Genomic DNA, 15,440 nt, shown 5'->3' with positions numbered 1-15,440 from the left:
GATTTACGGTGGTGATGGTATTGAAACTCAATAATGGATTTTGAAGTTTTTAAAGAAACAATGGGAAAGAAGATCGGAGACCGTAAACAGAAGAAATTAGATAAATAATAATTTTATTAATTTTAAAATTATTTCCTAACATGATATATAAGACAAAATAATACCACACCAATAGTTTATTATATTTGAACCGCCATATCAACAGTTAATATTGACTAACGGCCACATCAACATGCCCTTTAAAATTTGACCAATTTGACAAGAAAAAGGTGAAAGTGTTCTAAAACAACATAAAAGGCAGAAGTGACCAAACAGCCAAACATTAAGGGTTATTTTTGACATTACACATTTTTCTTTCTAGCAAACATCCAACCAAATTACACCGTAACGATTACAATGTAAAGATGGAAAGAACAAATACAGAAATACTGTTCTTATTAAATTATTCGGTCATTACATTAATAGCTTAAAAAGGAATCCATTACCTCACATTGCTGTAAATAGCATGTTCCCCGTATCTGCAACTTATATTTTCACATACAACACGGAAAGCATTTACATGCATGCCACATAGTTGTCCACTTTTTCCTTTGTAATGCTCATGAAAGAATTGCCTTCTACTGCTTCGAATTTTCGCCTGTATGCCCGGCCGGCATTTGACGGAAGTTTTATCTGTGATCATTTCATCTCCTAGGCAGTGAAACTACTGATCATGGAATACGTAATTTTTAAGCAAAAAATACCGTGTTCAGTGGGACAGCTCCTTGACACGACTTTGAATGGTCAATAACACGAGATTCTGCTATCGAGAAAGGTTTAGCTGTCTAAAGGCTCTGATTCTTCATCAGGTTCAGATTCTTTAACAGGTTCTGCTGCTGCTGGTTTAACAGTTTCAGGAATTTCAACAAGTTCCAAATCGTTGACTACTTTTGGTTCATCTTCAACTAGGGCGTAAACAACTGCTGTTCTGTTTGGGGCATACACCATGAATGACCGAGGCCGGTCATCAAACCATCCTTCCTGTAAAAGCATCCGTCGGGTTTTAATGTTAGAAAGCCCTAGAGTGAATGTTAAAAGCAATGGTATATAGGAAGAGTAATAAAAATATCTTACAAAACTGAAGTATTCGGCATTATGGTCAAGCCGACCGAAGCCTCCGAATAATGGATCATCTGAATCCAAAACAATCTGGAAGGTGATAAAAATATATATTAACCATTGCATGGCAAGCAACCTTAACTTTGTCAAAACTATATTTGAAGAATCAATAACCAGATTACAAAATCAATGATCCATGGATATGAATAATTAAGAGTACGGTGGAAAAGCAAAAGACATGCAAATTCTTTCAAGTTCCGCATGCATGAATCCAGAAAACATTATACCTTGTACTTTCCTGGTTTTGCACACCCCACACGGTAGTCAAAATAGCTGTTATTCCAGTGGAAGTTGAATACGAAAACCAGGTTGCCCCTTTCAAAGACAATCACCCTATCTTTTTCATCCTTCCGCGATATATATGTGTGCTCGGAAGTCATGAACTGAATTAAAAAAGTCAACCATGCATCATTTTTACTTTTCTAAAGAAGCAGAAAGTAGAGTGTAATGACTATTCATACAGGCTAGCACGTATAAAACAGCAAAACAGTGAGCACCAGCAATACTTACGCCATATTTCTCTTCAACATGCTGCATAGCCTGATCAAATTCTTGCATCCCACGATACCTGAGATAGTCGGCATCTCCCTGTTTGCATAAAACCAAAGATATCAATGCCTTGAGGTGGCATGCGAACAGTCACAGGTAAAGCAGAGACATATACGCATACCACTGTATGGATCAACTATACCCTTTGTTGATAGTAAAATAAAATGTAAAAATGCTGCCAGTCCTTAGATGAAAGTAAATCGCATAACTATCAAACTTGCAACAAATTACAACACAAGCAAAATATGAATTGAAGTGGAAATTTACAAGATCAAATCTACGTCGACATTTATCATAACTGTAACCATTCCCAGGAATTACTACGCCATTAGGAAGACGCTGGTCACCTCTTGGGAAATCAATCCACTCTAAAGAAAAGAACAACGGAGAAATTAGCACACATTCAAGAACCACCAGTTTATACTAAGAATGAGATGTTGGGAAGATTCACAACCAGTTGACACTTACCGGGATGTCCAAATTCATTTCCCATGAAATTCAAGTATCCTTCTCCACCTAGTCCCATTGTAACGAGCCTAATCATTTTGTGTAATGCAATGCCACGATCTATAAGTGCAGTACTTGGTCTATCTAGAGCCATAAACTCATACATATCCTGCAAAAAGGAATTGAAACTAATTATATTAAAGATTATAAAGCTAATTTGGCTCTATCTTTTTGTATTTATAACATAGCAAAAGGCAATATAATTGCAAACTTCTAATGGCTACATATAAAAGAATTGTTAAAAAAGCATTTCCGATAGCCAGTTAGCTTTCTAAGCATGTAATACTAGTCAGCATGAATGTAAGTAAGAACATATTTAACCTTATCCATCAACCAGAATGCTATTGTTTTGTCGCCAACTAGAGCTTGGTCATGGCTTTCAGCATAAGCAACACACTTTTCCATCCACCTCCTGTTGGTTAGCGTGTGAACAATTTCGCCCATTTTCCAGTCTTCGTCTCTCTTTCTATATGACATAACATGGCAAAACATACATATAGTTATCAAATATTTCACAAGACAGTGACTTAAAGGTCATCACAAGGTAAAAAGTTCTAAATTGGATAGATGCGCACTTAAGAATCTCAATCCATTTATCAGCAATGGCCATGTGAAGACGGTAATCAAATCCCACACCACCATCTTGGACAGGAATGCAGAATGTAGGCATTCCACTCACCTATAGCATTTGCAATAGCATGAATAAAACAATGAAGATAAAAGACATTGACATTCTCCTGAAAGAATTGCTCATCTTGATAACAATTTATAAGTCATGGGATGCTCAAGATGATCCTTAGAGGAGTTTATAGAACATACATCTTCACCAATGGTGACAGCCTCAGGATAGAGCCCGTGAATCATATCATTAACCAGCATCAGATAAACAACAGCATCTACATCAGTCGCATATCCAAAGTACTCATTGTAATTTCCAGTAAATCCTACCTACAGAAAGTTCAGGAAAACAAATATTAAGCAGGACATGGAGACCATTTAGTCCTCGAGAAAAAATTGTTAAGAAACAGACATAAAGAATGATGCTTCACTACTTGCAAGAACCAAATGTAACATCAGTTTCAAAAAAATGTCAAAACTGGGCAATTAACATCTGAGCATATGAATAACTTATTATATAACATCATAAAATTGGAGAATCTCCAAATTCAGTCGTATATAATACCTGCAACCCATGATGGATGTACATCATTGAAGTCACACCATCAAATCTGTACCCATCAAACTTATATTCCTCCAGCCACCATCTTGCATTTGAAAGAAGATACCTTAGTACCTAAAGCAACAATTAAGAAATAATATTTACAACTGGAAGGGAGGAAGCCAAAATCTTTCAACAAGCTATTCATTAAGAAATGTTTAGGTAGAAGTACATACTTCCCAGCTTCCGTAATTAAAAAGGCGAGAATCCCACACCGAGTGGTGACCCCTTGACCCCGTGTGGAAGTAATGACCATCAGTTCCATCAAACATGTTCAGCCCATCTAACACATTATTGGAAGCATGGCTGTATTCATAAAACATCATTCAGATACACAGGTAGATAAGAAAATAAAATTAGCAACTTAATTTAACTATAGAATAAAAATGAACGGGGATATAGCAAACAAATGCTTTCACAACAAGCTGGTCGTGAACAATCATACTAGAAATTTTATAGTATTCTAGTCATTTATATATTCTCAATCAATTACGACTTTGCTTCTCCCTTTTAGATTTATTTTTTAGCAACCTTTTAGGAAGCAAAAATCAACTAGAGAAACGAAGAAGTAAAAGTGACAACCAATAAGAGCCTAAATTCTCATGGCCATATTTGCATCAAGTCTACTGGAAAAATGAGCATAAAGCCAAAGCAGGAAAAGAATAAGAGTTCAAGTTCTCATTTCCTGTACAAACAATCCAGGAAATTTTGTTTGCACAAAAAATCTAACATCAAACTAAGAAGAGTTTAAGTTTTCATTTTATTTACAAAACAATCAGGGAAAATGTTTGCACAAAAAGTATAACATCAAATATAGCTGAAGGGCATGTTTCTAGAAATTATATTCTCCTGCAGATCTAATTATTACCTGTGCACAATATCCATAAGAACAAGTATACCCAACTCATGAGCCTTATCTATCAGTGACTTGAGGTCATCAGGGGTTCCAAAGCGGCTGCTAGGTGCAAAGAAGTTTGTCACATGGTACCTGCAAAATATTAAATGCAACTTGTTATAAGTAGAAGTGTGTCTACTTATATCTGCCACATAGCAGTTAGTACAAGTTTACAAACTTACAAAGTACAAGTTTACAAGTTTACAAACTTACAAACATACACAGCAACAAATAGATTTGAGTTAATATTACGATGGAGGTAATACCCGAAGCTAGCATAATATGAGTGCTCTTGAATAGCCATGATCTGAACAGCATTGTAGCCAAGTCTTTTAATACGGGGAAGAACATCATCTCTAAAGTTGGCGTATGTGTTAATCATTGGCTCCTACATCAGAGAGTTCATAATACTAAGAGAATTGTAACAAAGAAAAGGTGCTCGTGGGACAATTTTTCTTTGAATGACAGAATGCATGAACATTAAGTTTTAGCACGTTAGTCATATTCTATACAAGCATGTTAGTCTTATATTATATGCATATGCCATTATCCATAGTGAGACCGAACATAAGGCTAAAATGTTTATTGATGCAAAGTCAAATGTTTAACCACCAATGGAATGGAACTACCTAAACAAAGGATAAGGATTAGATGTCAGAATCTTCTTCTGTAAAAACAATTAAAACACACTATACTATTATTTCTGGCCTTTTCAAAACAACCAGGTTTAGAAATTTACGAAATACATAATCAGTACAATCCAAATGGAAGGACAACCTAATTTCATTTGAACAAAGAGCACCAAAAGTTTACCATACACACCTACATAGATTTTTGCGAACTTAATTTAATGGGTCTTCTCTTTAAGAGAGGCCACTCTGCCATCAGGATGCAGGATGGTACTAACATTTTGATTTAGAAATTCACAGGCCATTTGAGCCAGCTACCATGTTTGGTACTCCTTACTATGTTTAATGCAAGTTTATAATGTTTCTCTTCTTTCTTCCTTTTCCAATTTGCGAGGAAAATTTGATAATTTAAGTACAAACTATGATGACTTTCCTGTAAAATGTATTTTCTTAAAAAACTACTGCTTTACTTTCAGTCCTAATGCCTAGGAGGAAGATTTATTCTAACAAGTCTAGAAAGAAATAGAATATAAAATAAGATCCCACATTTTATAGCATTGAATGAAGATTTTATAGAACTTATGATCCTCCACAATTAAAAAAACCATATGCAACTGAACTTGTGGAAGAGTTGACTAACAATTTGCTACATGCCAAGGAAAAGGGAGATGCATACCGGGCTACTCATTCCAACATGTGACTCATAAATTCTAAGTGATTTTGGTCTTTGTGGCCGGGGGTGTTTGAATACATACTTTTCCTGTCACAAGAGCAACATCATTAGTAACAAAAAGATAAGAGACACGTATAACAGACTGAACTAAGTTGATCGTGCTGTGCAGCAATTAAACTGGAAGAGAAAGAATGGAATTAGAAACTGACTTTGTTTTCTTAAAAACCTTTTTTCAAGGGAATTGGTCTTAACATCAAGGTTATAAAGGAGGAGATTCATTGAAACAACCTCTTCATATACTCATTCTAAGATGAATAAAAAATTCTATATGTGTTTATATACTTATATTTGTCTGCATGCATGCTGCTGTCCATGTATATAAGCAATCATTTAAGATTGTCACAAACATTACTTGGTACTTCCTATTTTACACAAACTCCAAATATCTAAAAAGCTTATAGTTCAAAGAATAGCCCTCTACTGCTTCCAACAAAATGTAAAGAACAAACAAACACTAAAAATACCTCTTCTGGCGGATCATAGTATATTCCATTGTATGGGATTTCACCCGGTGCTTGAACTGAGAACTTGATCCAAGCAGGAATGGAGTCCTTAATCCCAGATGGAGTTTCCATACGAATCTACAATTATTCAGTCAAAAAGTTAAAATAGACATGGAAAGGAGCTTTCAATTAATGATGGTTGACATGATCATAACAGTCCACCAGTTAAAGAAAACGTTCTTCATTTTTCCATCTTTGTCTTTTCTCTCTCTCTTCCTTTTAGGTGGGAATTAGTTTGATTTGAGCTAAGCTAACTTGAACAATTTTGTTTAGAGAAGGTTGTTGTCACAATCCAGCCTCAAAGAAAATGCTGCAATTTAAATATGATATTGCCTTCCGTGACCGATCTATACAGCATATTACTAGTTCCTCAACAGACATTCATCTTACAATACTAAAAGCCACTCTCTTCAAACTAATATGAACTTGGAATTATTTTTAAATTGTAGAACTCATTTTCTATCAAACTCAGAAGATAGCCTTCTGAAATGTCCTATTTTTCTCCTCATTGTAGTGCAAGTTTTCCTTATCATATTACAAGCTATTCCTACAATTAAATATTCTCTATTAGATTTAAAAGGAGAAAAAAAATCCAATTTTGTTTTTTTAAATCATTTAGTAGCACACCTTTGTGGCGTGAGTTTTAGTAAAGGTTGTAGTACAAAACAATGTTAAAATCATATACTGCAATTTTTTATGCAATAGAGATTTCTGCTAATTAGACATGCAATAGGATCAGTGTAGAAAACCGAGTCATACTTAAAGGTTCCTGGTCCACAGTTCATGATTAAAAGGTTAAATAATTACATTGTTGATGTATAAGGAAAGAGTTGCAATTTTATAGTTTTTTTTTTCTCTGAATCGAAAAACTGGAAGAAGGAATAATATACAAGTAGCCTTTTGAATGTAAAAGCAATAACTTTCCTTAGCGAAATTGATATTTATCTGCAGGTAATTTACCTTCACTCGAGAACCATGGGGAATTGCTGGTGAACCATCAGCATTATTAGGCAAAAAGATCTCCCAGACACCAAATTCATTCTGTTAAAATAATAATAATATTTTTAGAATTAAACACTAGATGGAAAATAGAGTCGGAATGTAAAATTACAAAAGAGATCACTGTCAATGTAAGTCAAAAACTTAGACAGCATGCCTTAAATACAAGTATCTGCTGATAAAATTAACTGTGATATAGACAAGACTGAGAATTTTTACTTCATTACAAAAGCTTTGATAAGGTTTATCTTCTTAACTTTTCCATTTGGAGCTTCGAATTATACCAACTCTACCTAATTAGGCGAAGTATTTACATTTAGATTTGAAATTAGGCGAAGTATTTTGAAAAAATCAAGCTTAATTAAGTTTTAACTTCATCATGATCATGACATAAGATATAATGGACTCGTGAAAAGATGACAAAGCAGATTCTTCACTACACTTTCTGTCGAGTAATCCATCAACGGTAGAACAGTTCATCGAGACATGGAAAATATCAATTAATAAGTAATGGACAGGTGATATTTGTTCTTACAGAAGAAAGCATAACATACCCGGTTCATAATATCAGCATTAGGGTTCCAATTGTTAAAATCTCCTATCAGTGCTGCTGACTGAAAAAGAAAATGCAATACAATAATCACGACAATTGAGAAGAAGACAGAACACCTAAAAGTTAATAATACTTTTCTGATTGGATGGAAGTTTATAAAATTTACGGTTAAAATCTCAAAATATTAAAATGATGCATAGTAAACCTTAGCTCCTGGTGCCCACTCCCTGTAAGTTATTCCCATCTCACTGAAAGCCAGATGAGATTATAATCAGAAAAAGCAACATAGACATATCAGAAAATGACTTCTAAGACATAAAAATGAACGGAGAAAAACATTTTTACTAAAGATTAAAGTTAAAAGGTAGCTATTTAGCAATGTGATACAAAGAAACCATGAAGTAAACAAGGAAAGACATCCACAAAAATAAATAAATATATAAAGATACAATAGAGAAGGGACTAATTCTAAGGGCTCGGATAAAATTTCTCAAATTTTACTTGCATTGAAGAATCATATGCTTCACACTTCATTGAGCATCAAGGAACTTCTTTTTTTTTTTTTTACCTTGGACTAATCTGCCTGAATTTTAAACATATAAAAGTTCTGGAAAATCACTTGCACTGTTCCCACACAAATATTAATTACAAGAATATTCCAACACTAATTTCATTTAATGAAAATTGTTTATTTCAACCAGAATGAGTTAAAAAAAAATTCATGCAACAATGGGAGCAGCAATAAACATGCAACACTACCACTACAAAAGATATAACCATGCTAACAACCAGATATGGGAAGAATGCAAACCTGCCTATGAAGCCAAGCTTCTCATAGCCGCGAGAAAACACTTCTAAACCACCTTCATACTTGTCAATTTCCTCACGCATTCTCTTGTATTGTGCATACCTGTAATTTGACAGAATGTACAAGGTAATCAAATCATAACATTTTTTAACCTGTTCAATTTAGAATATTTATATATATAAAAGACAGGACGGGACAGGACAGGGACAAAATAAGAACATAATGGAAGAGGAAAAAATCGATGTTACAAGACATAAAGCAGCAGGGAACTATGCAGTGAAAACAACCTCAAATAAATCTGGCAAGTCAGATGACATCTAAAATAAGCAAGTTAATTAGGCACATGAAAGTTTGACATGTTTTAGAAAAGAGATTCCAACACAAACTACAATTCCTCACGTTGGTGTTCAAATGAACATATAAAGATAAGACCATAAGTGTCGACATCCCAGTAGTTAGAATGCAAAAATATTCATATACCACATGTAGCTAACTGCAAATAGGAGACATGCAAAGACAGTGTATTCGCCGAGTTCCTACCCAGATACCAATATGGACCTCCAAAGACCAGCAGCAAGTCTGGCACAATACAGATAGGAAAACGCAGTGTGCAAGCAACTAAAGACAATATAGCAAAAAGATTCCAACAAACTAGAGAACTGAAATCTACAGCCATCTTATAAAGGCCAGAGGAGACTCAACATTTGAACTCAAATTATGACACGAAACACATATAAGTATAGGATGATCTTACCGGTAATCAAGATGTTGACGGAAATCCAACAGTGATGGATCTATTTCATATATTTTCTGTCCTATACCAGGAGGAGGAATGGTTCTTGGTTTTGCCTCACTTTTCTCGGTACTTATTTTCCTCTTTAAAGGGGTAGACAGCTCCTTAGGAGCAGATTCTTGTTCTTCGACCTCAATTTTCGTATCATCTTCCATCTCTTCACTTTCTACATCATGAATTACCTATAACAAAATCACAATTAATTTGGAATAGACAGTTATTCCGCAGCATTTTATGTCATTTACAATAATTTTTCTTCCAAAAAAGAGATAGTTCTAGAAACAAAAGTTTTCGATAACAAGTCAGAACTGTTTCAGAGAACCAACACGCTTGATTGACATCAACACCATCTCAAACTTCCATTTCTCAATTCAATCCTATATCATAAACTCATGAAAGTTGCACACAGTAAAACTAAAATCTAACATTTCCATAAAAAAATACAGTGCATTATTCTCAGAAAATGGCAAACCTGTGGATCATCTGAAATAGTGCTAGGGCTTTCCAATTCATCTGTCAAGGATGAAGCACCCTCACCCTGATCATCAGGAACAAGCACTTTCTTGGATGCAACAGTTAAGGGCGACGAGTCCGAATCATAAGAAGATTTTTGCGCAAAGATCTTCCCTACAAGCAAGCATCAAATCAATTTTCTACATAGTGGAAATCAAATGATCATGAAAGCAGTCACCTTCCATGGCATTCTTTTGACAATACTAAAATTATACTGGCAAAAGCTTTTTTTTTTCTGCCGAAGTATTTCGGTCATCACACTGCAATCATCCTTCTTAAAATTCCAATTTCAACTTTAAACTAAGCTTCCCTCGTTAGCAACTATTACTTCTTTTTTTTTTAAAAAAACAGAGTAAAAAACTTAGCAGTAATATTTTGAAGTATGTTGATCAATTCACCTCTTTTAATTCAATATTAACGCTTACAACATACCAGGATCACTAGCTAAATCAAAGAAGATTTAACTATTAATAAACTAATATTTAAAACAATTTCCTTAATTCTATATCTCATAAAGCATACAACATCGAACTTGCATACATTTCCTTCCCGCGTGACTCAAGCTAACCAATAAAAATAAAATTAGATTGATTATATGTTACATCGAATAAGTTAAAAACAAAAATAAATAAATCTCGCTCTGAATAAAAAATTGCATAAAAATATATAATAGGAAACATAAACAGAATCATAAATCTAAAAATGAAAACAATAAGAAGTATAAAGAGAGAGAGAGAGAGAATACGAGAAAAGAGATCCTTCTTCAACAATAAAGAGAAACTGCTACTTCTACGAGAGGCATTGAAACTAGACTGGCTGAAACTGTAAACTGAAGGCGAACAAGGTAATCGTAAATCAGACACACTGTAAACCATTACTTACTTTATTTATTTATTTTCTGTTTGGAAAGCAAGAAAATAATGACAGATCCAGAAAAAGAGAAGAAAAAGGAGAGAAGAAGAGAAAAATTCTCGCCACTGGAAGCTACAAACACCGAGAGTAGCGTGAACGAGAGTGAAGGAAAACAAAATTAAAAAAATATATATATATATTATTTATTTGTAAGGTGCTACGTGTGATGTGAAGAAATGCACGGGGATAGGTGTAAAATGATAGATTTGGCAAAAGGAAGACATCCAAAATTCATTCTCAACCGTCCATTTTCATTTTTATTTTAGTGAAATGAAGTTGAATATCGATGACCCCGCCACATGGATTTTGCTTAGCACAAGAGATGAGGAAGGAACGGCGCTAATGCTTGAACCTACTATTTCTATTTTTCTTCTTTTATTTTATTCAAAAACTTATTCATACAATTATTAATTTTTTTCGTTTTAATCACTCCAATTTTTAAAATTAAATTTTAATTTTAATAAGTAAACTTTTTGTTTAAAGTTATAAAAGTCCTCAAACTTTTTAATAAAAAATCAATTAAGCCCCTCTTTTTTTTTCCTCAATTGATCACTTGAAGTTTCAAAATACATCAAAAGACCTCAAATTTCTTCAAAAAATAATTAAGCCCTACTTTTTTCACTCAATTGGGTACTTGAACTTTCAAAATGCATTAAAATGACCTCAAAATTTTTCAAAAAGCAAAAATAGAAAAAATTATAAAAATTATTAAATTTTAATAAAAAATTAAAACTTATTAAAATTAGATTTTTATAAAATCGTAAAAAATAAAATTTTATAAAAATCATTAAAAATTAATAACCCTAGTTCTTTTCTAATTAAAGTCATCACGTGTCAACACACTTTGTGACATGTGGTAAAAATGATAAAAAATCTATAAAAGTTATAGAAAAATTATAAAATGCTCTTTTGGTATGATAGTTTTATAATTTTTTACAAAATTATATTTCTTTATATTTTGTATAATTTTCTTACGACTTTATAAAATTTTATATTTTATATTTCTATATATTTTATAATTTTTATATATTTTTATGATTTTATTTTTTCTAATTTTAATATTTTAATATTTTATTATAATTTAATAATATTTATAGCTTTTATTAATTTTAATTTTTTCTAATTTTTAATAAAAGCATGGCTTAACTACTTTTTTTGAAAAAAGTTTGAGGGTATTTTTGATGCATTTTGAAAGTTTAAGTACCCAATTGAGTGAAAAAAAAAAGTAGGGGCTTAATTGCTTTTTTTGAAAAGGTTTGAGGGCTTCAAAATATTTTGAAAGTTCAAGTACCCAAATGAATGCAAAAAAAAAAAGTAGGGGCTTAATTACTTTTTTTTTTGAAAAAGTTTGAGGGCTTTTTACACCCTTAAGCCTAAATTTTTTATTGGTTTAATAACAAATTTAGCTCTTGATATTTACAAATTCTATCAATTTGATCCTAAATCTAAAAAATTCTACAAATTTAGATTAATGTGGAGAAGTTGAAGTAGATATTAAAGCTTACAAAAGTGACGATGATGATGAGATAGATGGACTTAATCGAGAGAAAGTGAGGAAGTCAAGGATCTTATCGATGGAAAAAGATTTTAATTTTATTTGAAGAAAATGAAAATATCTTAAGGGGACATTTGGTTGGCCAAATGTAATGTTGTGTTCTATAAGGAGATTATAATTTATGGATTATCAATATTTTGGTCATTCTGTAATCTCTCATTACGATGTAATCTCATTACAATCTCTTTCTTAAATTATCTAAGATGATAGACGAAGTATAAATTTTAAGACAAAATTACCCTTTTATTTGATTATATTAATCAATATAATTTTGTATGTGCTGTTAGAATTTTACATAAAATTTTTGGGTTCAGTGATTGTTGAACTAATTTTTTTATGATGAAATGATATTTGATTTTTATGTATCCCAGTGGCTCCTGCAATGCTTGGCATATAGCAGAAGTGCAACCGTTGCTCAACAACTGTGGAAGATATTTTTCATTTGATAAAACCATATAAATACCAAAGAGCAGCACAAGGACATCAATACTTTTAGATATAGATTTGTTCATGGATCAAGTTACTCGTCTAACTCATATTTTAAGTTAGGTTGGGTTTATACAAACATAAAATATGTTAATGTCGTGCTTAGGTCCGGATCAAACTCGACCCGATCCGACCCATGAATACTTCTGCTTCTAGGTCAATGGTTAAAAAATAGAATAAGTTTTAAATTTGGATTTTGTGGATGAAAAATATTTATGATATAACTTATTTGGAGGGCGATTTTGTTCTCTCAACTTAAAAAATAGATAAATTAATTTTTAGATATTAGATCAAAGTGTAAATTGATCATTTTTGCTAAAAATTTCATCTATGTTTATTGTTAAAAACTGGCATGGTTAATGAGATAACCAAAAAGTGGCACGTAGCGTACTACTTGTATCTCATGCTGATGTACATGAACTAAATTTTAACGATAGAATTAGATTGAATTTTTAATAGAATGACCAGATTAATCTTTGATCTAATATATATGAACTAATTTATCTATTTTTTTTAGTAAGGAGGCAAACCACAATCTAAGTTTTAATAAAAATACATTTATGATACTTTTACCAACTTATCTTTCGTTTAAAAGATTAACTTGATTTGAATCAAAACTATTATAAGAAATGAAAAGAATATCTCACTAAAGAAAATATCATGAGGGCATATAAGAAGGATTCCATTGGAAATGTGGTTGAATTAGATAACGACGCAATGTCCTCTACGGTAGATTTATGGTTGTCATCCCCAAAATAGGAGGCAAGTGCCAACAAAGGTCATAATCAAGGCCCCATCCTTCTTTCGTCATCATCCTTCAAAGCATATACTCTCAAATTCTTGGTATCAAATGGCTTTTTGTCATTCCCCTTTTTGTTGAGGGATGAAATTACTATGGGGGTTTCAAACAACAGGTTAAAGCAAATTAGATTTTTATATGTTCGTGCCTTTTTGGTTGAATGATTAATGGTTTCTTAGTAAAAGAATTCAGTTTGGTTTGGATAATCGTAATTTTTTTAATTTATATTCCAAAAATTATCCAAATATCATATTTTAAATTGATTTTTCGGTTTTATATTTTTTATCGGTCCTAAAATTTAGATTCATTTAAAATATAGGAATAACTTGACTAACAATATACATAGTCCAAGCTATTTTTTTGTTTGACCCACCCTTTTTTATTTTATAAATACCTATGATTGAAAATTATTTATAAAATATTATAATATAAATATTAAAAACAAGTTAAGTTTTATTATATTTAAAATTTTAATAAAAGAAAAGACATATAAAATTACTAAACAATAAAAAATTAATAAACAATACATGCAAGCTTAAATAAATTAAGGTTAATTATTTATGAATATGAGTCACTTGATAATTTTTATTCATATTTTGGGTTAGGTCGGAAAATGAATTCAATCTAACTTAACTTATGGACTCCTCTAAATAAGACAATTGAATTATGATATGGTAAGTGTCAAACTTTCACTCCTTTACATTGCTTCTATGTCCATTATAAGTATGAGCTTAAAATTCATGAACAGCATGATTAGGTTCTTCCAGAATTTATTATGATTTAAGTCACACAATAAATAGACATTGTCCAAATTTTTCTAATTTAAATTTGGACGTATTTTAGTTCAGTTCTATGCATTTTAATGATTTTGATTATGGTTATAATTCTTTTGACGTGTATATTATTTGTGATTACGGTTGACTTATTTTAGGGTAAATTATCTGGTGGTCACCTAACTTTTGAGTAGGTTCTATTTTGGTCATCCAACTTAAAAAAACTTTCAATTTCATCACCAAAGTTTTCAAATTTTAAAATTTTAGGCACCCACCGTTAAATACTTAATTGTAAGCCCCCTCACTTGACCCGATCGTCGAGTCCAAGCTACAGGATGTCACATTCATTGCCGGAGTAACTACCGTCAATTATATAGTAAAAATTTATTCAAAGATGCAATTAAGTGTTAAACACATTTACATTAAGTTACACAATCAAATTTGAGACTTAATCGAGCTTACAAAAGCTCTTTTATTGATCCGAGCTCAAAATAGGACCAAAATGTAAAGTTTTAAAACTTTAGGGTCGACGTCGTGACATCACCAAAATAGCAGGTCACGTCATGACCTCAGGCCACTCGACGCCGTAACGTTACTCACTGTCGGTCGACGTTGAAATAAGGAAAATTGCTCGTCGACACGAGGACTTTATTTTTGGTAAATTTTAAGTCATTTGGTACCTATTTCAAAGCTTCCACACAAACTTATCATTTTAAACATAATTGGCTAGCTTCACCTGTACCAAACCACTTCAAACACATACCAAAACAATCCATTTAACCATTTCCATATGATCAATTCAATATAAGTTCCATTTATCATAAATTATACCATTTCAACTTATTCAATTTCATACCATTCATCCAATCAATTAGCTATTCAATTCCATCTTCTTGTCTATGTCAAACCATATTCAAACATGCTATTTTAAATCATCGAACATAACTCAAACACATTTACCAAAACCAACCATTTCAACTAAGTATTAACATTGCCAAAATCAAGCATTAGATAGGTTTAAAACCCTGACTAACATTCAAAACTTAACAAATACAT

The 15,440-nt window shown here is 32.1% G+C and overlaps 1 protein-coding gene across 3 annotated transcripts; it reads right to left on the bottom strand.

Moving 5' to 3' along the window:
- Positions 1-304: 304 nt before the first annotated feature.
- LOC105786354 (1,4-alpha-glucan-branching enzyme 1, chloroplastic/amyloplastic) lies at positions 305-10,896 on the bottom strand. Of its 3 annotated transcripts, none has more exons than XM_052635386.1 (22): positions 10,742-10,896; positions 9,819-9,973; positions 9,308-9,528; positions 8,557-8,655; positions 7,951-7,993; positions 7,747-7,806; positions 7,154-7,234; positions 6,155-6,271; positions 5,634-5,717; positions 4,595-4,716; positions 4,302-4,421; positions 3,610-3,739; positions 3,398-3,508; positions 3,034-3,162; positions 2,790-2,893; positions 2,536-2,680; positions 2,176-2,323; positions 1,975-2,075; positions 1,669-1,746; positions 1,386-1,541; positions 1,114-1,188; positions 305-1,020 (listed from the first exon to the last, which is right to left on the bottom strand). In XM_052635386.1, the coding sequence occupies exons 3-22, from the start codon at positions 9,499-9,501 to the stop codon at positions 817-819; spliced, it is 2,301 nt and encodes a 766-aa protein (XP_052491346.1). In that variant the 5' UTR covers positions 9,502-9,528; positions 9,819-9,973; positions 10,742-10,896; the 3' UTR covers positions 305-816. The 3 variants fall into 3 exon arrangements, with proteins under 3 accessions (XP_052491346.1, XP_012468190.1, XP_012468191.1); XM_012612736.2 differs by having other exon boundaries at positions 10,605-10,885; XM_012612737.2 differs by having other exon boundaries at positions 9,819-9,968; positions 10,605-10,752.
- Positions 10,897-15,440: the final 4,544 nt, after the last annotated feature.

The sequence above is a fragment of the Gossypium raimondii genome, chromosome 1, assembly GCF_025698545.1.
Source record: "Gossypium raimondii isolate GPD5lz chromosome 1, ASM2569854v1, whole genome shotgun sequence".
NCBI classification, from domain to species: Eukaryota; Viridiplantae; Streptophyta; class Magnoliopsida; order Malvales; family Malvaceae; genus Gossypium; species Gossypium raimondii.
Note: the sequence above shows the minus strand (reverse complement) of the source record. Positions and strands in the feature narration are given on the sequence as shown.